General features: G+C 38.9%; 1 protein-coding gene across 1 annotated transcript in view; it reads right to left on the bottom strand.

Annotated features, from left to right (window-relative positions):
* LOC150078523 (MAM and LDL-receptor class A domain-containing protein 2-like) overlaps positions 1-22,479 on the bottom strand; it is a 765,548-nt gene that overhangs the window by 29,343 nt on the left and 713,726 nt on the right. The window contains exon 29 of the mRNA XM_090384594.1: positions 1,441-1,614. Within this exon, the coding sequence (XP_090240720.1) occupies positions 1,441-1,614 (174 nt within the window). The remainder of the gene's footprint in view (positions 1-1,440; positions 1,615-22,479) is intronic.

Raw genomic sequence — 22,479 nt, 5'->3', positions numbered from 1 at the left:
TTGCTAACTGTTTGAAGATTTTTTTTTTTTTTTCCACAAAAAGGATTACTGAGATCACTCTCCCCTCAGTTTTTAACCACATTTGACTATGGTTGACTTCTTTCTCTTTTGGAAGAAGTTAAAAATGAAGATAAAAGGGAAATGATTTGATGTCATCCAAAATATCCAAATAAATAATTGACCAACCATTTCAAGAATGCTTTCAACAATTAAAACAGGTGTATAGAGTCCATGGAGATTATTTTGATTTATTTTTATAATACATTCTTTTTCTGAACTCTTCAAATAGACCTCGTAGGTTGGAAAAGTTATCATACTAACTGCAATTGACTACACCAACCTTATATGACTAAAACTTTATATTAAAATAAATTTAAATAAAATAAAAATAAAATAAGATAAAATATGTTGTAAAAATAAAATACATTGACAACTGTAAAGTTAATTCCCAATGCTTGTACAGTAATACATGCTGTGGGCTGTGATCCTGCTGATGTTATTTAAGGATGTACTGTGACAATAAAGTTCCACTGCTGATAAAGGAGGTGGTTGTGCCTTTGAAAGCTATGGTGTTTTATCACTTTTAATTTGTAATATTTTGTGTATATTTTAATTTTATCTATATTTTTATTGCTTTTTATCTCTACAATTGTCAGTGTGTTTTTTTTTTACGTCAAATTTTATTGTTTTATTTTTATTTTACTTTAATTTATTTTAATAAATTTTTGGTCATATATGGTTCATGTATTCAATTGCAGTTAGTATATCTTTTTCTGAACATGTGTTTATTTTTCTCTCATTACTTTTCATAGGCACTGTTTAATATCCAAGACTAGAAGATGCGATATGTATGTAATGTCAACAAGGGCATTGAGAGCTGACACAAGCCTTGAAGCAAATAGTCACACTGCACTGGCCCACCTTTTCCTGTGGAGGAACTGCATTCTAATTCATCACAGTGTTGGGACCTTGGGCAACTCTTTTGCTCCTGACGCTTCTAGGTACAGTTTAGTCTTATGTGTGGGACCCTTCTGCTTTTCATACATGTAGGGCCTTGAGTATTTTCCATTATTCTGTTGACTCTCTCTCATGTGTGTGTGTGTGCACATTTTTTTTTTTTTTTTTTTTGGTCCTCGCCTTTTCCCATTATATATATGGGATCAGTGTTTTTATTGTATTGGCATGCAATTTTTACAGCTGGATGCCCTTCCTGACGCCAACCTTTATCTGGGTTGGGGATATGCGGTGGTCATTCCCTGACCTACTGCATCCTCTGTATTTGGTGGTCACGGGCTCGAACCCCAGTCTAATCAAGAAGTGCGTGTGTGTGTGTGTGCTATGCACTACTGCTCCTGCTCACCTGGCTACGGAGGCACCATGCGCACGTGTGTGTGCATTAAAATGTATAATAACAAACTTAATAGTTAATCTTATACATACAACAATCTTTTTCATCACTACCATCAGGACAATCAAGCACATCATCACAAAGCACAATGGATGGAATACAAATTTTACTCTCCCCACATCTAGCATATCCAGGATCACAGTGATATGTAGCAGTAGTTTCTGTGGAATGACTTACTGATGTACTTAGTAGGGGTGTCCGATTACCTTTGAAAAAGAAATAAATTCCAAATTTAATATTTTCTAAATTAGTTTATCTAAAAAAAATTCTAATTATTTTCAAACAGCATGTTGCATTAATTTTCTGTCAAAAGAGAGAGAGAAATGTAAAAATCACATCTCTCTTTTAACATCAATTCAATTTTTCAATTCAGAAATTCAATTTTTATATTTTAAGTCTTTTTACATCTCATGATGTAAAAAGATTTAAAATGTAAAAATTGAATTTATAGTCATAACTAGAAGTAAGAAATTCACACCCAAATTTCATTAACTTATGAAGCATTCTAAAAAATCAAATTTTTTTAATGTAAATTCATAGTGAGTGAAATAAGAATAGCTAACATCAGATATGGAGTAATCACTAGAGGCAGAAGGCATATCCCAAGAGCTGCTAATTCAAGCAGAGACTCAAAACTGAATTAAAAATGTTCTTTTATCCACAAATGTATATGAATATTTAAGAATGAATTCTCAGAAGCACCTTTTTATTTAATATATAATAATATCAATAAAGTAAAAACTTAGTAGACATGGATTTCATCAATTTCTATTTAACTCACATTATGAGTGTGTGTGTGTGTGGTATGGGTGTTTAATGGTGCACAAGCTGCTGTGGCTATAGTGCACCTATTCATAGGAATGTTATATATAATAATTAATATGAAGCTAGCTAAATTTCATTTCAACTCAGAAACTATTTATATTCACTCATAAATTCCAATTTCTTTCAAAAAACAGTAAAGTTCACTAATATTTGCCTTCTCTCCAATGATATAATTTAATGTGATCGATTCTCAGAGGTTAGCCAGAGAAAGAAATACCGAAGTTCGATGTTGTTGATAATGTGCACACTCAATCAAAATATGTTTGACTGCTAGATGTTCCAAGCAGTGTGAACACTGAGGAGGATCATCGCCTGTGAGCAGATGGAGGTGAGTCAGATGCGTATGTCCTATTCTAATCCGTGCGAGTACCACTTCTTCTTGCCGAACTGTCTGAATGCTTGAGTGTCAAAATTTTGGATCTTGTTTCAATTGGAAGAGTTTATTATTTGTTTGTTTATGCCATAACTCTGTCCACTGTGCATGGTATACTTGAATTATGATATTAAAATCAGAAGCTGGAATGAAGACAGAGGTTAAGTCTAAGGTTCATGGATTTTTAGCAGAAATATCAGCCAGTTCATTTCCTTTAATACCTGCATGTGCTGGAATCCAGCAAAACTTCACTAGTTGTTACAATTTTCAACAGCAAACTCCTGATCTTATTTATAACAGAGTGATCCTTATGAAAGGGATTCTGCATTGCTCTAATTAAGCTGAGAAAGTCGGTGTAAAGTAAATATTTTGCAGATGGGTGGAGAGTAAAATTCTGTAGAGCTAACTGAATTGCATATAGTTCCGCTGAAAAGCTGCTGTACTCAGGTGGAAGAGAAGCTGATATGATAGCAGAGGGAAACACTGCTGCTGCTGCTCCAATAGTTGAGTGAGATTTGGAACCATCCCTATATATCAGTAGGAAGTCAGCATAGTTTTGAATATGGCTAGCATGGAGTTGTTGCACATTTAGAGTCGGTAGACAGTTCTTTCCCCATCGCAGAAAATATTTATCACATTTCAGTTGAGGATAGTGGTCCATGGTGGAGGAGAGTAATTTTTTACCTGTTGCCTATTGTAGAGAGAAACATTCCAATTCTGTGTTATTTCAAGGAGATTTTTTGGTTTATTTCTATAGTGATTGTGGAATGGTGGATTAAAGAGATATGGCTGAATAGGATGCAGAGAGCAACTTTGTACTTTGGCTACATATTTAAGTAATAACATTCTTCTGCGGAGGTACAGAGGGGACTCATGAGTTTCAATGTTAGACTTTATGTTGGAGATGTCCTATAAGCGCCAAGAACAATCCGGAGTGCACTGTGCAGTATAGAATCCAGCCAACGCAATACACTCCTTTGGGCAGAATCAGAAACTGGAGCACCATAGTCCAAATGGGATCTAATCAGTGTTCTATATAAGAGCAGCAAAGTTGTACGATCTGCTCCTCAAGATAGGGCAGATAACATATCTCTTAGCATGTTCAGCTTTTTCAGACAGGTAGTGCATATTAATTTAATCTGCTCAAAAAAGTTTAACTTGCTGTCAAGGATCAAACCCAGGAATCTGATATTATTGGCAATCGGAATGGTGCAATTTGATATCTGAAGTTCAGGGTGTGTATGCAATTTGTGCTGATTGCAGAAGTGGATCGCAACAGTTTTCTGTTGGGAAAGACGATATCCATTGAGCTCAGCCCATTTTTGCACTTTATTGAGGGTCATCTGCAGTTGCTGTTCAATAGATCTCATGTTCGAAGAATGGCAAGAAATAGAGAGAGATTGTCAGCGTAAAGATATGCCTCCACAGTATTTGGGAGTTCTTTTGTAATGGAATCAATTCTAATGGTAAATAGGGTTGCACTCAGTACTGACCCTTGTGGTGCTCCTTCTTCCTGCGAGAAGATAGAAGAAAAACGGAGTTGTGATATCGAACCTGGAAAGTGCAGCTTTGGAGGAAGTTCTTAATGAACATCGGCGGGTTTCCACGTAGATCAAGGGTATGAAGGTCACTGAGAATGCCATACCACCAGGTGGTATCAAATACCTTCTCCATAACAAGGAGAAGGTATTTGATACATATTGAGACCATAACAAGGTGTTCATTTTTTACAAAGGCATTGTGAATTTCGGATTCAGCCTTGATCATCAGATCTAAGGATGACCTGTTTTGGCAAAAGCCATGATGACAATTACTCAGTAGATGTTGAGTTTCAATGATCAAAATTAATTGACTATGGATCATTTTTTCGAGAATTTTACCAAGACAACTTGACAAAGAGATTGGCCTGTAACTATAAGGTTTGGAGGGATCTTTTCCAGGCTTCAAAAAGGCTAAAACTGTAGCATGGTGCCAGGAGGTTGGAAAAATATTTTCCAGGAAGATCCAATTAAAAAAGACTAGCAGCAGTTGTAAGTTTTTTTTCATTGAGATGCTGCAGCATGACATAATATATGCCATCTGGCCAGCGGCACTGTTTTGTGTTATTTTAATGGCTTGTAAAAGTTCACAATATTGAAGAGGCTGATTGTATGGAAGTGATTGTGAGGTTCGAAAGTTGATGGATCTCTGTTCAGTGGTGGTCTTAATCTTCTGGAATTCTGGAGTGTAGTTTAAAGCAGCTGAGACTTGGGCAAAGGTTTTGGCCAAGGAATTTGCAATATCTAGAGGAAAAGAAGATTGTTGTCCATTGCAAGAAAGAATTGGGGAAGGGATGGTTGGAAACTTCCCAGAAAGCTGTCTGATTTTTTCTATATTAATCGGGAGTCGGTGTTTCTATTGATAGTAGATGCAAACCTAGTCCATGAATCTTTCTTGGCTTTCCTTTGAATGAAACACACTTTCACCCTTAGCTCCTTGTAGTTAATTAGACTGGGTGTAGTTGGAGATCGACGGAATAAATTAAATGCTTTGTTTTTTTCCTTCTTCGCTTTTGTGCACTCTTTGTTCCACCAGTAGTTGAAGTGCTGTCTAGTCGGGGGATTTGATAATGGAATTGAGTATTTAGCAGCAACTAAAAGACAGGATGTGATATAGTCAGTGACTTTATCTATGGGCTGTAGTTGAACAGTTTTTTTTGTTAAGAGTGATTGCTGACTGAAATTTGGCCCAACTGGCTCTAGAGAATTTGCAGTTCCTGCAGGGTTGGTCTAATGGTGGTTTTGTTGTAAGCAGGTTACAAACAATCAGGAAGTGGTCACTACCCATGGGATCTTTTAGTACGTACCACTCTACAGTTGGGACCAGTACTGGAGAACTAACTGAGAGATCAATTGCTGAGGTGTGTCCATTTGGGAGCTGTATGTGAGTGTGTGTGCACCAGTATTGAGTATGGTTAGGTTTTGGGCCTCTAGAAGTCTTTCAATGAGTCTACCCTGTTTATCTAATTTTGGAGCGTCTCATAAGGGATGATGTCCATTAAAATCCCCTAATATACAGAAAGGTGGAGGAATCTGTATGATGAGATCTTCAATGTCGTCTTTTAAAGAGTAAGCATGGTTTGGCGGTAAGTATATTGAGACAAGCATTATGGCAATATGGAGAGTTATACGAACAGCAACAGCTTCTAATTCAGTCTGAAGAGGGATATGTTTAGTTGGGATCTTTGAATTTATGAGGATTGCCACACCGCCATGAGCAGCATTAGCTGTATTATGATCTCTTCGATAAAGGCAGTAATTCTTTATCGAAGGAGAAATTTGTAAGGTTAGGTAAGTTTCCTGGAGACATAGGGCAACTGGAGAAAACCGGTTAATTAGACTTTTTATATCATCTGTGTTGCAACGAAAGCCTCTGCAATTCCATTGTAAAATGGTGTGCATCATTTTGGTTTTGTTGAGCATGATTCATCTGACTGTCTTCTGAATGAAGAGCATTCTTTCCGGTCTTTTTTTTGGGAAGGTGGGGCATCCAATATCCATTGTGTCATTCGCATGGAGTTCAAGTATGGGTTCCTCAATTTCTGAATGGCCATCAACTTCTATGCTGTTGGTGGGCAATTCAGTTTTCTTGCTTCCTTTAGTGGTTTTCAATTGTTCGCTGTCAAGCAAAACCTTTGCATCACCAGTCGGGATGCTGATTGGAGTGTTGGTCACTTCGCTGGTTTTAGCTTGAGGTGTGTTTTTTCCAGAGTTTGCTAATTTAACCCAGTTAGCTATAGATACGTCAGTTTGAGCTGCTGTTGAGTGAGAGCTTCTAGTGTGAGATGCATAAGAACAGCTGGGCATTGTCAACATAACTTTTCTGCGTGCCTCATGGTATGTCACTTTATGTTCTGTTTTATATTTTTGTATTTTCTTTCCTGTTTTCCACATTTCACATGATTCTGAAAAGGCTGGATGATTTTCTTTACAGTTGGAGCAAACGGGAGTAGAGGCTGTACAATCTGCTTGAATTTTTTTTTGGTAGTTGTTGGCGAATAAGCTTCTGTGGCCATAATGCACCTCCCAAGGTTTTTGCAGTACTTTGATCCAAGCCCTAGGTGGGAATCGAAACCGCGACCTTTGGGCTGCCAGGCAGGTACTTTACCCACCCGGCTAGCCCGGCCGGCATCTGCTTGAGTAGGCTCCTTGAAACTGCACATAGGACATATGGCATCTCCTCTACATGCCTGCTGGGAGTGTCCATATTTCTGGCATTTAAAACAGCGAATGGGATTAGGGATATAAGGCTGAATTCTGCAATTTAAATAGCCAGCATTTATTGATGAAGGCAATTCTGGAGGGTTGAAAGTTAAGATTATGGATCGAGTTGGGACAGGATTTACTTCTTTCTTAGTCATTATACGTTTTGCGCTGATTACCTTTTTATTGCTCAATTCTTTAATTAATTCTTCCTCAGACACTGTAATTAGGTCCAATTCTGTGATGACACCTTTAGACGAATTTAATGTATTGTGAGGGGTGACAGATACTGGCAGCCCACCAAAAGTTGTTGTTTTGAGCAGCCACTCAGAATGTTTGGACGATGCTGTTTCTATCAGGAGGTCTCCTGATTGTAGATGTTTAATCATTTTTGGTGTTCCAGCAATGGATTCCAAAATTCTGTGGATAACAAATGGTGATAACTTGCCTACAGGCTGGTTGGAGAAAGAGTGTATCACCAGAAAGTTTGGCATCTCATTGCACTGCGCTTCTCTTCGAATTCTTTTCGGTTGATTAGTGTCATTGACATCAGAGGTTTCCGATCTTGAGCTTGAAGGATCTAATGCCAGAAAATTATTCAAATCCATGCTTGCTCCTTTTAGCCCTGGGAGAGGGTGATTCTTCTCCCAGGTTACCAACCCCGCCATGTGGAGGCAGGAGCAGTGCCAACCAGTGACAAAGTGATCAGAAGATTAGGACAACAGTATGTTGCAAACGGGGTTAGCAGTAATGTTGCTAGCAGTGAAGAATAATGTTGCAAGAAGTCAGCAGTAATGTTGCAAGCGGTGGAGGGTTTAAGAAAGCACTAGTACTTGCCCTAGGAAAAATGCTAGATAATTGCACTAGAAAGATCGCTTGGCACTCAGGGCCGATAACAGTTATTGTGAGTTTATTGGTACATTAGTTACTATAGCTATAATTGTGCCCATCAAGTGGTTTTTACACAAGGTTCATTTTTCTCAGTGTTACGTTGCTAAATATGATTAAATTTCTAATTATAAAACTTTTACAATGGTTGCTTTACACAATGCTGTAGGATTACCGAGGGATAATTCAATGTACTAACTGAAATAAAATAAAATTTATATGCTTTACTGTGTTTAATTTTGATCATAGGGATCCTTCTGCTACATCCCACTGAAGACAGAGGCTTAGTACCTGGCAGTAAGGCTTGTGTTTAAGATCAAAGTAACATACCAACAGCCAAGGTTCTGTGTTTTAGTGTTGTAGTACAGTTCTAAATTGTATAGCACTGCCAGAAAAGGTGAACTGCTAGATATCCAAAATTTTGAGACATTGCCTGGGCATCTGTGTTTTGAAGCTTTCTGGGTGGAAGCAGTTTCTATTAGCAAATGTATGCTGAACTGCAAATAATTTTCTAAGTATAATTAATGTATTGTCTAATAACAGGCACATTGTGGTATTGTAAAATGGAATGGAGGATGCAAATAACTGACACGAATGTGTAAGTAAAAGATCATTATCTGATATTGAATGGATGGATGGATATCCCTCCACAAATCCTCAGCTGAGAGAATGACCAGCTCCTGCTAGACCGGCACAATTGCTTAACAAGTACAGGTCACTGTTGAAAAAAAGCCGTGAAATAGGGTTGAATTTGAAAGTGTCTGCAATTCTGACCAGACACGATAGGAGGGAGTATATGATGAGAGAATTGTCTATCAATTCGGCCCTGGAAAGAATGTGCAAGGCTCAAGGGGTAGAATTTTTTTCAGCCTGGACTGTACTTTTTAACAGGAGAGATTGCTTCTACAGGGATGGGATACACTTAAATAGAAAGGGTGCAAGAATATTTGCTGATGCTATCGAGGCAGTGTTAGGTGGCTCGGAAAACTGCTAGCTTGGGGGGGGAGACAAAGACGAATAGATTAACAGTAGCCACTGGCAGAGGTGAAAGAGATTCTTGCACTGCTTCTATGGGAATGAGCAGAAGCCTGAAAAACAAGATGCAGGATATTTCAGGGACTGCTGGGAGTCATTGCGGTACAAGTAAACACATGGGTTGTGTTAGGGTAGCTAAGAATAGAAATAGGTGCATGTATAGTTGCGTGTACACCAATGCTAGGAGTTTAGTAAATAAATTTGATGAATTTGTGGTATTGCTCAAAACGTCAAAGGCAGTATTCCTGGGATATCAGAGATGTGGTGTCACACAGATATAAGGAATGCAGAACTGGAATTTGGGGTACAGTGTCTACAGAAAGGACAGACAGGATAGGAAGGGAGGAGAGGTTATGCTATTAGTTAAGAAACACATAAAATCCAAGGAAGTGAAGCCAGTCGACATCACTGGACAGTGCAGTGTCGAGTCAGTTTGGTGTGACATAACCATTGGGAGATCAAAATTGAGAGTAGGAGTGTGCTATAGCCCTAATGACTCTGATGAGTATAATAAGAAACTCTACAGGGAAATAAAGTGTACCAGTAAATCAGAGAAGTCTTATAATGAGAGATTTTAATTTCCCAGATATTGACTGGAATTTGGGGTCACAGGTCTATAATTACACAAGTAATTATAGACCTGTGAGTTTAACTTCTGTTCCAGGAAAATTAATGGAGGCACTAGTTAAAGAAGCACTGCAGGATCATTTAGACAAGACTTCAGTTATAGCTCGGACACAGCATGGTTTTGTTAAGGGGTAGTCTTGCCTGACCAATTTGATTGGATATTATGATGCAGTCACAAAGGAACTGGATGCAGGGAATAACTTTGATATTATATACTTGGATCTTAGAAAGGCTTTTGATACTGTTGCTCATGGAAGACTGCTGCACAAATTGGAGCAGTGTGGCATTGGAGGCAAATTGCTGCTGTGGATAAAGGGGTGGCTGAGGGAGAGAAGACAGAGTGTGGTAATCAATGGACACTGCTCGTCGTGGACTAATGTTATTAGTGGAGTCCCTCAGGGCTCAGTGTTGGGTTCATTATTGTTTTCTGTATTTATAAATGATATTGATGATGGTATATCAAGCTTAATATCGAAGTTTGCAGACGATACAAAGGTAGGCAGGGTTGTCAAGGACACTACTGACACTATGCTGCTACAACAGGATCTGGAAAAGTTGAGTAGATGGGCTGAGAGTGGCAAATGAAGTTTAACATTGACAAATCTAAAGTACTACACATGGGAAACAGCAATCCCAGAGCAACGTATCAACTCTGTGGTACTACACTGACAGTGGTAGAGAATGAAAGGGACCTGGGGGGTGGTTGTGCAGGCAGATATGAAGTTCTCTGAGCAGTGCAGACGGGCTGCAAGAGTAGCTCATGGTGTCTTGTCAATGATATATAGGAATTTTTCTAGCAGGGATAAGGAGGTGATTATTCCCTTGTATAAGGCAATTGTCAGGCCATACCTAGAGTACTGTATGCAGGTCTGGAGGCCTCATTTCAAGAAGGATGTAGAGCTGCTGGAACGAGTACAAGATTAGTGAATGGAACAAAGGGGTGATCTTACGAAGAAAGGCTTAAGTTTTGCAAATTGCAGTGTCTGGAGACTAGGCACCAGCGAGGTGATCTGATAGAGGTGTATAAGGCCTTGAATGGTTTGAGCATGCTCAATACTGATGGGATTCTTCCTCTTGCCCAGAACCTGAGAGGGCATAAATTCAAATTGAGGAAAGACAGATGTAGGATAGACGTGCAGAAATTTGCCTTTAGAAGGTGGGTGGTTGGTTGGTGGAACAGACTTCCATCCCTTGTCGTGGAAGTTGATAGCCTAAATAAGTTTAAGGCTCAGCTGGACAGGTATTTTGAAGGAACAGAGGGGTGAAGTGGAAGTGGATTTTTTTTTGGCTGATGCTGCATAAGCTTGCTTTCTTGCATCAAATGCCTCTACTAATGCTAATGCTAATGATACTGCTAGTCATTCTCTCAGCTGATGTCCTTCAGGCTGTCGCATACATTCTCTCATATATGCCAGACAAGCTGTGTTTGCTACCTGGGAGTCTAAAACACTGATGGAACTGATATTTGGTGACACTCAAGTGAAGTGGACTAAATTTCGGCAAAGTTAGGATGGTCTGTGACAGCCAAATCCTCTGCTTGTAACTTCATTGATGGTGGGACTGTTAGTAATCCTGGGTATAACTTGCATGTGGAAGCACAGTGTGGGTGACCACCCAGGTGTGGGCCAATGTAAGCAGGGGTCGAGGTGTGGCACCCACACCACAGAGGAATGCTGCTGCCCTGTGTGTTACCAGGCAATCCTGGGTGGCAGATGACGCTCATCAGCCAGTGCGATACCACAATTTTGCTCACTGGAGTCTTGAAGTGGTGGAACCCATGTTTAGTCTCCAGAGCTAAATTCCAGTCAACCCTCCAACATCTCTTCCATCTTGCAGTATGATTAATGTCTTTGAGGTTATGATGAACATCATGGCGAGATCCAAACTTCTTCATATTTAGGGGGTAGAACTCTAAAAGGTGTTTGCAGGTCAGCTGCTAGTTAGTACACCATACCAAACCTACTAACAGCTCTCTAGGAGGCTTCTGAATCAACTTTGATGGTTATGATGAACGTCGTGGCGAGATCCACTATTCCTTACATTTCGAGGGTACAGCTCTAAAACGGTGTTCACAGGCCGGCTGCTAGTTAGTATACCGGACTGACCCTATTGGTAACTCTCTAGGAAGCTTCCGGATCAGCTAGTGTATAATCTTGTTACCATTACTCTGCCAGATAGTGACTGGAGGGAGTCCGAGTAGTGTGTATGCGGGGAGCATTGTCGAGGCCACGTTATGTCAAGGATCTGGGTATATTCTTACATGTACGCCATATCCAAAAATTTCATTACTTCATACAGCATGTCCCATCTACTTTTTCTTACTATTAAATACACCATGAATTGTCAAACTAATAGAGCAAGCTTATCTGCGAAAAGATATAAACCTCCCAAGGACTTCCTAATTCATTTCACAAATATACGTGGTCTCAATTCTAATCTCAACGATGTCCATTTCCACTTGCAGTCTGCCATAACCCATGTACTTTTTCTGACAGAATCTCAGTTATCGGTTGATTCATCTACTGTTCATCTCAGATGCCCAAATTATTCGCTGTATGATTCCTTTCACCTCAAAGGTGGTACTTGTGCATATGTCCGTTCTGATATTCCCTGTCAGAGACTTGGCACAATTTGGAATCTCCTCTCTTTGATTTTATCTGGCTTAAAATCTCTCTACCTCATTGTGTCAAATTCATCTGTCATCTCTACCGTTCTCCCAACTCCATTAATCACTTGGAGCTCTTTGTCTTCCTCTCTTTGCAACTTGACTTCCTCCAGTCCAACTTTCCTAACAGTGAAGTAATTTTACTTGGTGATTTTAATGTTCACAACTCCAGCTGGCTTCCGTTTTCTAGTCACACCAACCCAGCAGGTCGAGATGCTGAGGCTTTTGCAATTACTAATGACCTAGCACAGATTGTTCATTTACCTACAAGAATACCGGACAATCTTAATCATACAGCCAATACGCTTGATTTTTTTCTCACAAACAATCCTTCTAAGTACACGGTCGAAGCGAGAGGTCCTTTAGGCACTTCAGATCACAACTTGGTGATTGTCTTTTCTCCAATGGAACCTTTATCTCATGGCTATTCCCAACCATGTGTTGTTTGGCATTACAAGAATGCAAAATGGGATGACCTGTGAGCTTCTTTTCCTTGGTCGGATTACTGTTTCAAAACTTCTGATGTGAATGTTTGCTCAGATCATGTCAGTGAAATTATTCTTGCAGGAATGGAATCCCTTATCCCACACTCCACTCTAAAATCTCCTCCTTTATCTAAACCTTGGTTTTCCAATAAATGTGTGCTAAGGCTGTCCAAGAGAAGAATGTTGCATATCGTAATTGGCTTGTTTCTAATTCTTCAGTTTCATTTTCTGCCTACACCAAAGCTCGCAACAGTTGTAAAGCAGTTATTAATCAGTCCAAACTAGAGTTTGAACAGGCTAAGAGTAGAAAACTTGCTTCTTTGCCCTAATGGTAGCCGAGCATTCTGGTCTCTTGCCAAAGCTATTGGCCGCAAATTTTGCCCATCTTTGCTCCCACCTCTGTCCAAACCAGATGGTTCTGTTGCCACTTCAGCCAAGGATAAAGCTGACCTGCTAGCATCCCATTTTTCTTCCAGCTCATGTAGTAATGATATTTGTAAAACACCTCCCACCATTCCCAACACGCTCCATTCAATGCCTGGTCCTGATGGTATTTCTCCACTTGTTCTCAAAACCTGTGCTCCTGAACTTAATCCTATTCTTTGCTGCCTTTTTTCACTTTCTTATTCCAAAGGTGTTTTTCCTTCTGCTTGGAAATTTGCTCATATCCAGCCATTTCCTAAAAAGGGTGACAAATCGTTCCCATCCAATTATCGTCTCATTGCAATTACTTCTACTCTTTCTAAAGTAATGGAGAAATCAATTAACCGTCAACTCTTAAACTACCTTGAAACCTTCCGTCTGATCAACGATCACCAGTATGGATTCCATCAGTGTCGATCCCCTGGAGATATTCTGGCTTATGGTACCCATTTATGGACTAATTCAATGGAAAGGTTCGGTGAAACACAAGTAGTTGCTCTTGACATCTCAAAGGCTTTTGATCGTGTTTGGCATAAAGGTCTTCTAAACAAGCTTCCATCTTATGGTTTGCCAACTGTTTTTAGTAATTGGTTGTCCAGTTTTCTCTCTGATTGCTGACTGAGGGTGATGGTAGATGGCTCTCTGTCTTCTAACTTCTCCACTAATGCCGGTGTCCCCCAAGGTTCAGTTGATTCCCCCACTCTTTTCCTCTTGTATATCAATGACCTTCTTCCATTCTCTGGAAATCCTATCCATAGTTTTGCTGATGATAGCACACTGCATTCAACTTTCCATTTTGAGAAACCTTGTCCTGCTCAATCAGCTTCAACTTCTCGAAAATCTGCTACCAATTCCTTAAATGCCGATCTTCAGGTAATTCTCCAGTGGGGCAAAGACAACTTAGTTGATGTCAACCCTTCTAAAACTGAGTCTTGTCTTATATCTCGCAAAAAGGATTCTTCTGCTAGTATGCTTATCTTTAGTGACATTCCAATTTCTAGGCAAAATGATATATCTCTTTTGGGGGTTACCCTGACTTCTGATCTCTCTCTTGGCACAAGCACATTACAAATATTGCTTCCTCTGCATCTACAAAACTTGGTTTTCTCTTTCGCTCTCGGCGTTACTTTTCTTCCAAACAGCTGCTCACTCTGTGTAAATCGCAAATCCGCCCTGCCATGGAATATTGTTCCCACATCTGGGGTGGTGCCCCCAAATCCTCTCTCAAGCTTCTTGATTCCATTCAGAAGAAGGCAGTTAGGTTAATTAATGATTCATCTCTAACAGAGTCTCTCCACTCGCTTTCTCATAGACGTACTGTTTCTGCTGCATGCCTCTTCTACAGATACTTCCATGGGCACTGTTCTTCTGAATTGGCTTCTATAATTCCTGCTCTCTCTTTCAAAACAGTCCAAACACGTGCCACCACTAGCCAACATCCATTTACTGTCCAACTTCAAACCCACAGAACCAACTTTTCATCTTCCTCATTTATTCATTCAACTGCCGTTATCTGGAACAACCTTCCTTCATACGTATTTCCTGAAAATTACAATCTACAGAAGTTCAAGTCCAATGTCAACAAATATCTTCTTTCGTCTTCTTAACCTCAAAGCGAAGCATGGTACTAAGTACTATAGGTTCTAATACCTCTCCTGTTTGGGGTTCACATAAAAAAAAAAAAAAAAACTAGTGTATAATCTTGCTGCCTCCACTCTCCCAGATAGTGACTGGAGGGAGTCCAAATAGCATGTATGCAGGGGGCATTTTCAAAGCCATGTTATGTCAAGGATCTGGGTATATCCTTACCATGTGTATACCCTATCCAAAAATTTCATTACTTCTTACAACGTGCCCCCCCCCACTTTTTCTTAATATTGAATACACCTTAATTGTCAAACTAATAGAGAAAAGCTATCTGTGAAAAGATTTAACCTCCCAAACACTTCATAGTTCATTTCACAAATATATGTGGTCTCAGTTCTAATCTCAATGATGCCCATTTCCAATTACACTTTCTCAAACGCCTTTTACTTTTTCTGACTTAATCTCAGTTATCGGTTGATTCAACCACTGCTCATCTCAGTTACACAAATTATTCGCTGTATGGTTCCTTTGGACTCAAAGCTGGTACTTGTGTAATCTCCGTTCCGATATCTGCTGTCAGAGACTTCATAATTTGGAATCTCTTCTTTTCAATCTTCCCTGGCTTGAAACCTCTCCACCTCATTCTGTAAAATTCATCAGTTGTCTCTACCATTCTCCCAACTCCACTAATCACTTTGAACTCTCTTTGACCTCCTCTCTTTGCAACTTGACTTTCTCCAGCCCAACTTTACTAATAGTGAGGCAATTTTCCTTGGTAATTTTAATGTTCACAACTCCAGCTGGTCAAGATGCTGAGGCTTTTACAATTACTAATGACCTCGCACAGATTGTTCACTTTCCTACCAGAATAACAGACAATCCTAACAATACAGCCAAAATGCTTGATCTTTTTCTCACAAACAAGTCTTCTTAAGTACACGGTTGAAGTGAGCAGTCCTTTAACCACCTCAGATCACAAACTTGGTGATTGTCTCTATTCCAATGGAGGCCTTTATCTCATGGCTATACCCAACCTCATGTTGTTTGGCATTATAAGAATGCAAAATGGGATGATGAGCAAGATTTCTTTTCTTATTTTCCTTGGTCCGATTACTGTTTCAAAACTTCTGATGTCAACGTTTGATCAGATTGTGTCATTGAAATTATTCTTGCAGGAATGGAATCCTTTATTTCACACTCCACCTTAAAATCTTGGCCTTTATCTAAACCTTGGTTTTCCAATAAATGTGCTAAGGCTGCTCAAGAGAAGAATGTATATCGTAATTGGCTTGTTTCCAATTCTCCAGTTTCATTTTCTGCCTATACCAGAGCTTGCAGCAATTGTAAAGCACTTATTAATCAGTCCAAACTAGATTTTTAACAGGCTAAGATTAGAAAACTTGCTTCTTGTCCCAATAGTAGATGAGCGTTCTGGTGTCTTGCCAAAACTATTGGCCGCAACATTTGCTCATCTCTGTCAAAACCAGATGGTTCTATTACGACTTCAGCTAAGGATAAAGCTGATCTGTTAGCATTCCATTTTTCTTCCAACTCCTGTATTAATGATCTTGGTAAACCACCTCTCGCCATTCCTAGCATGCTCCATGCCTCTTGTGGTCTTCTGTCAAAAGGATGTCAGAAGGATTTTGACAAATCTTGATGCTAAGAAAGCTCCACGTCTCCTGATATTTCTCCACTTTTCTCAAAACCTGTGCTCCTGAACTTACACCTGTTCTTTGCTCCCTTTTTTCACTTTCTTATTTCAAAGGTGTTTTTCCTTCTGCTTGGAAATTTGCTTATATCCAGCCGTTCCTAAAAAGAGTGACAAATCTCTCCCATCCCATTATCGTCCCATTGCAATTACTTCTACTTTTTCTAAAGTAATGGAGAAATCAATTAACTGCTAACTCTTAAACTTTCTAGAAACCTTCCGTCTGATCAATGATCACCAGTATGGATCCCGTCAGTGTCGATCCACTGACGGAATCCATACTGGTGTTAATTGATTAGCTGGGTTATGTTACAGATTTATGGAAAAATTCAATGGAAAAGTTCGGTGAAACAGAAGCAGTTGCTTCTGGATTATTCTGGGTTATGTTACCCATTTATGGACAAATTCAATGGAAAAGTTCGGTGAAACAGAAGCAGTTGCTCTTAACATCTCAAAGGCTTTCAATCGTGTTTGGCATAAAGGTCTTCTAAACAAGCTTCCATCTTATGGTTTGCCAGCTTTTTTTGTAATTGTACTTCTCCACTAATATGGTGTCGCCCAAGGTTCAGTTCTTTCCCCCACTCTTTTCTTCTTGTATATTAATGATCTTCTTCCAATAACCAGAAATCCTACCCATAGTTTTGCTGATGATAGCACATTGCATTCCTTTCCAGTTTGATAAATCTTGCCCTGCTCAATGAGCTTCAACTTTTTGAATATCCACTACCAATTCCTTAAATGCTGATCTCCAGGTAATTCTCCAGTGAGGCAATGATAACTTAGTTGATTTCAATCTTTCTAAAACTCAGTCCTGTCTTATATCTTGCAAAAAGGATCTGCTCATATGCTTATCTTTGATGACACTGCAATTTCTAGGCAAGATAATACAAAAAGGATCTGCTCATATGCTTATCTTTGATGACACTGCAATTTCTAGGCAAGATGATATATCCCTTTTGGGGATTACTCTGATTTCTCTTTTTTGGCAAAAGCACATTACAAATATTTCTTCTTCTGCATCTAAAAAACTGGGTTTTTCTCAATGTTATTTTTCTTCCAAACAGCTATTCCCTCTTTACAAATCTCAAATCTGCCCTAACATGGAATATGTTCCCATATCTGGGATGGTACCCCCAAAATCTCTCTGAGACTTCTAGATTCCATTCAAAAGCGGGCAGTTAGATTAATTAATGACTCATCTCTAACAGGGTCTCTCCACTCACTGTCTCATAGATCAGCAGTTCCCAACCTTTTTTGACTTGCGAACCCCTTTCAATGTAATATTTTTTACTGTGAACCCATTTCAACATAATATTTTTAATGCGAACCACTAAACCTATATTCTCTGAAACTGTATAATATTTCTGAATTTTTATTAGAAAATATTCCATTACTACGTTTTTATAAGTGACAGTGCATAATAATAAAAATTATTTTTAAGTATTATTTATACTTTGTAAAGCAGTTATTAATAAATCCAAATTAGATTTTGAACAGCTAAGAGTAGAAAACTATCTTTTAGGTCAAATGGTAGTTGAGAATTCTGGTCTCTTGCCAAAGCTATTGGCCACAATTTTTCCCCATCTCTGTTTCCACCTCTGACAAAACCAGATGGTTCTGTTGCCACATCAGCCAAAGATAAAGCTGACCTGGTAGCATCCTATTTTTATTCCAACTCATGTATTGATGATCTTCGTAAATCACCTCAAACCATTCCCAGTACACTCCATTCAATGCTTCCTGTGGGCTTCCGTCAAAAGGATTTTGATGAATCTGATGATAAGAAAACTCTAGGTCCTGATGGTATTTCTCCACTTTTTCTCTAAACCTGTGCTCCTGAGCTTACTTCTGTTTTGTGTCGTCTTTTTTCACTCTCTCTATTCCAAAGGTGTTTTTTTTTTTTTTTCTACATGGAAATTTGCTCATATCCAGCCAGTTCCTAAAAAGGGTGACAAATCCCTTCCATCCAATTATCGTCCCATTGCAATTACTTCTACTCTTTCTAAAGTAATGGAGAAATCAATTAACTGCCAACTCTTAAACTACCTAGAAACCTTCCGTCTGATCAACGATCACCAGTATGGATTCCGTTAGTGACGATCCACTGGTGATATTCTGGCTTATGTTACCCATCTATATACAAATTCAATGGAAAAGTTCGGTGAAACTCAAGCCATTTCTCTTGACATTTCAAAGACTTTTGGTCGTGTTTGACATAAAGGTCTTCTAAATAAGCTTCCATTCCATGATTTCCCAGCTGTTCTTCCATCCTATGATTTCCCAGCTGGATACTCTGTAACAGAGTATCCAGTTTTCTCTCTAACCGCTCACTGCAGGTGATAGTAGATGCCTCTCTGTCTTCTAACTTGTCCACTAATGCTGGTGTTCCCCAAGATTCAGTTCTTTCTCCCACTCTTTTCCTCTTGTATATTAATGACCTTCTTTCATTGACCGGAAATCCTATCCATAGTTTTGCTGACGGTATCATATGGCATCCCATCTTCCAGTTTGAGAAACCTTGCCCTGCTCAAACAGCTTCAACTTCTCGAGTATCCACTGCCAAATCTTTAAATGCTAATCTCCAGATAATTCTGCAGTGGGGCAAAGATAACTTAATTTCAATCCTTCTAAAATGCAGTCCTATCTTATATCTCGCAAAAAGGATGTTTCTGCTCATATGCTTACCTTCGATGATGCTCTGAATTTCTAGGCAAGACCTTGACTAATAATCTCTCTCTCTCTCTTGGCATAAAGCACATTACAAATATTGCTTCCTCTGCATCTAAAAAACTTGGTTTCTCTCAACGTGGTCTAAAACTTGGTTTCTCTCAACACAGCTCAACGTGGACTAATGTTATTAGTGGAGTTCCTCAGGGTTCAGTGTTGGGTCCATTGTTGTTTTCTGTATTTATAAATGATATTGATGATGGTGTATCAGGCTTAATGTCCAAGTTTGCAGACGATACAAAGGTTGGCAGGGTTGTTAAGGATACTACTGATACTATGCTGCTGCAACAGGATCTGGAAAGGTTGAGCAGATGGGCTGAGAGGTGGCAAATGAAGTTTAACATTGACAAATGTAAAGTACTACATATGGGAAACAGTAACCCCAGATCAACGTATCAACTCTGTGGTACTACGCTGACAGTGGTAGAGAATGAAAAGGACCTGGGGGTAATTGTGCAGGCAGATATGAAGTTCTCTGAGCAGTGCAGACGAGCTGCAAGAGTAGCTCATGGTGTCTTGTCAATGATATACAGGAATTTTTCTAGCAGGGACAGGGATGTGATTATTCCCCTGTATAAGGCATTGGTCAGGCCACACCTTGAGTACTGTATACAGGTCTGGAGGCCTCATTTCAAGAAGGATGTAGAGCTGCTGGAACGAGTACAGAGAAGGGCAACAAGATTAGTGAATGGAACAAAGGGTTGCTCTTACGAAGAAAGGCTTAAGTTTTGCAAATTACAGAGCCTGGAGACTAGGCATCGGCGAGGTGATCTGATAGAGGTGTATAAGGCTTTGAATGGCTTGAGCATGCTCAATGCCGATGGGATTCTTCCTCTTGCTCAGAATAATCACCTGAGAGGGCATAAATTCAAATTGAGGAAGGACGGATGTCGGATAGATGTGCGGAAATTTGCCTTTAGCCAGCGGGCAGTTGGTTTGTGGAATAGACTCCCATCGCTTGTTGTTGAAGTTGATAGCCTAAACAAATTTAAGGCTCAGCTGGACAGGTATTTCGAACGAACGGAGGGGTGAAATGGGAGTAGTGGTTGTTTTTTTTTTTTTTTGGCTGATGCTGAATAAGCTTGCTTTCTTGCATCATATGCCTCTACTAATGCTAATGCTAATGCTAATTCCTGTTCTCTCTTTCAAAGCAGTCCAAACATGTGCAGCAACCAGTCAACCTTTTCAAACAACATTCATCATGTCCCACTTCAAACTCACAGAACCAACTTTTCTTCTTCCCATTTATTCATTCAACTTATGTTTTCTGGAACCACCTTCCTTCATAAGTATTTCCTGAAAATTACAATCTACAGAAGTTCAAGTCTAATGTCAACAAATATCTTCTTTCGTCTTCTCAACCTCAAACCCATGCACAGTACTAATTACTATAGGTTCTAATACCTGTTGTGTTTGGGGTTTTCATAAAAAAAAAAAAAAAAATTCATAAGGACAAACTAGAAACGCTCACTAAAAAAGCTTTCTTTTCATATGTTCTGATCATCCAACCACTATAATTGGAAATCAAATATCTGCTTAGTGTTTTGGCAAACTTTGTATGAAATATCCACTTAACTTTCATTATAGACTTCATATCTTCCATCACCAATGCATATCACAATTTCTGTTTAATCTTTAGCAGTTTTACAGATAGCTGCTTCAGCAATCAATAACCAATCAACACAAAAATTTTCAAACTCTAGTTTCAAGAACTTCACGACAGTCAGGACACATTCAAAAACTTGAAAACAAAACACAAAACACATTCAAAAACTTTTAAAGTTTTGAAACTACTTTTGACTTAAATCCTATAAACAGCAATACCCTGCATAGCACTGATAATTGGTACCGAAACTTCTGTGTTATGTGAAACTGTGCTGATTGAGGTATAATTATAATGGTACCCATGGGTTTTTATTGAATGCATACCAGAGAAACAGTCTATAAAAATATTATAATAAATCTATAAACAATTTGCACTTGATAGCCAATTAAAACGAATTGAAATAAAAAATATTGCAAAAATTTTATTAATAAAAGGTAACATCATGAGAGATGAGAAAAAAGCTTTATTATTTATTTAGGTATTCCAATAATGAAGTCTAGTGAAGTTATCTCTTCTTTTCCTCGGCATACAAGTCTTTGTAACAGCGAATACCATTTTGTAAAATTTGCCACATCTTGATGCGACGTTCGTCATTCGGATCTCCATTCATAATTGCCTCGCAGGCCATGTCAACCCCCCCCCCCCGAAAAACTTTCTATAATTCTTCTGTTAAAAATTCTTTTTGTGCCACTTCAGAATTGTTTTTCTCCTCTTCATATGCAATTTGCTCGTCAATTTCAAGGAGAATTGCATCATCTAAGTTATTTGCATGTGAGTCAATGAAGTCACATACTTGGCAGTGTCCAAAGTTTCGAATCCCAAGCTTTTCCAATCTCCATGTCTTCGGTAATTCTCTGAACTTTAATTACAATTCTTGATTACAAACTTCTATCCATATTAAAAAATGACGTTCCATATTAATCAACAGTGAACTTCTTTCCTTAGTTATCACTTTTGTCATGTAAGATGCTGTAGAAATTCCCTGCTCTTTACAGTGATCCTTCTTCCAAACTATAATTCACACTGATGCTTCATTCATTCCATTTTCCTGTGAGATTTTAGCATATGATGCACCATCTTCATGGTACTTGATAATATCAAGTTTTTTTTTTCTAATGTAAACATTTACGTTTAGTAGTTCCACCTCTTTTGTTACTTTTTCTTTTTTGGCCCATTGTTTCATATTTAAAGGGGTAGAAGCTAAATGGTGAAATGAAAAGGATGAAAAGCTATCAGGTTGTCTTGTATTAAGAATGCTGACTACTGTCGCACATTGCTCCTCTCAGGCAGGCAGCAGCAATGTGCAATGCTGACCACTGTTGCACATTGCTGCTGCCTGCCTGAGAGGAGCTATTGGCACATGTGCATATGAGACAATAGAGTTGGCACCACAGCATGTATGTATGTATACCTAGGCTACAATAAAGCAGCATATATATAGAGTACATGTCTAGGCTATTGAATGAATTTTAATATGTACAGTGAAACTCGTGCTATTTGAAGCCATGCTAAGCGAGGTATAGGTGTATATATACTCAGCAAAAATTAATTATTGTGCAGCATTATGCTATATTATGTAATGAGAAACCATGTGATACAACTGTTTATAACATAGTCTTTTAAATTTGCCAATTATTATTAGTTTTATGGTGCAAGGAAGCCCGAGGCTTATGCCACACCAGACAAAAAAATAAAAAAAAAATTCTGAATTACCCTCAGAGAGAGAGAAAACAAGAGTCAGAAGTAGAAAGGAATCACCAAGAAAGAGAAGAATGATGATATTCAGCTCAGGACCCTGCGTGTGCCACGCCCATACTCATCAGATGTGAGTCCCTGGAGAATGATATGTCTCATGGTTGGAAAGTCACATCACTGGCT

This window comes from Mastigoproctus giganteus, chromosome 11 (assembly GCF_048544385.1).
Source record: "Mastigoproctus giganteus isolate SK-2022 chromosome 11, ASM4854438v1, whole genome shotgun sequence".
Lineage (NCBI taxonomy): Eukaryota > Metazoa > Arthropoda > Arachnida > Uropygi > Thelyphonidae > Mastigoproctus > Mastigoproctus giganteus.
Note: the sequence above shows the minus strand (reverse complement) of the source record. Positions and strands in the feature narration are given on the sequence as shown.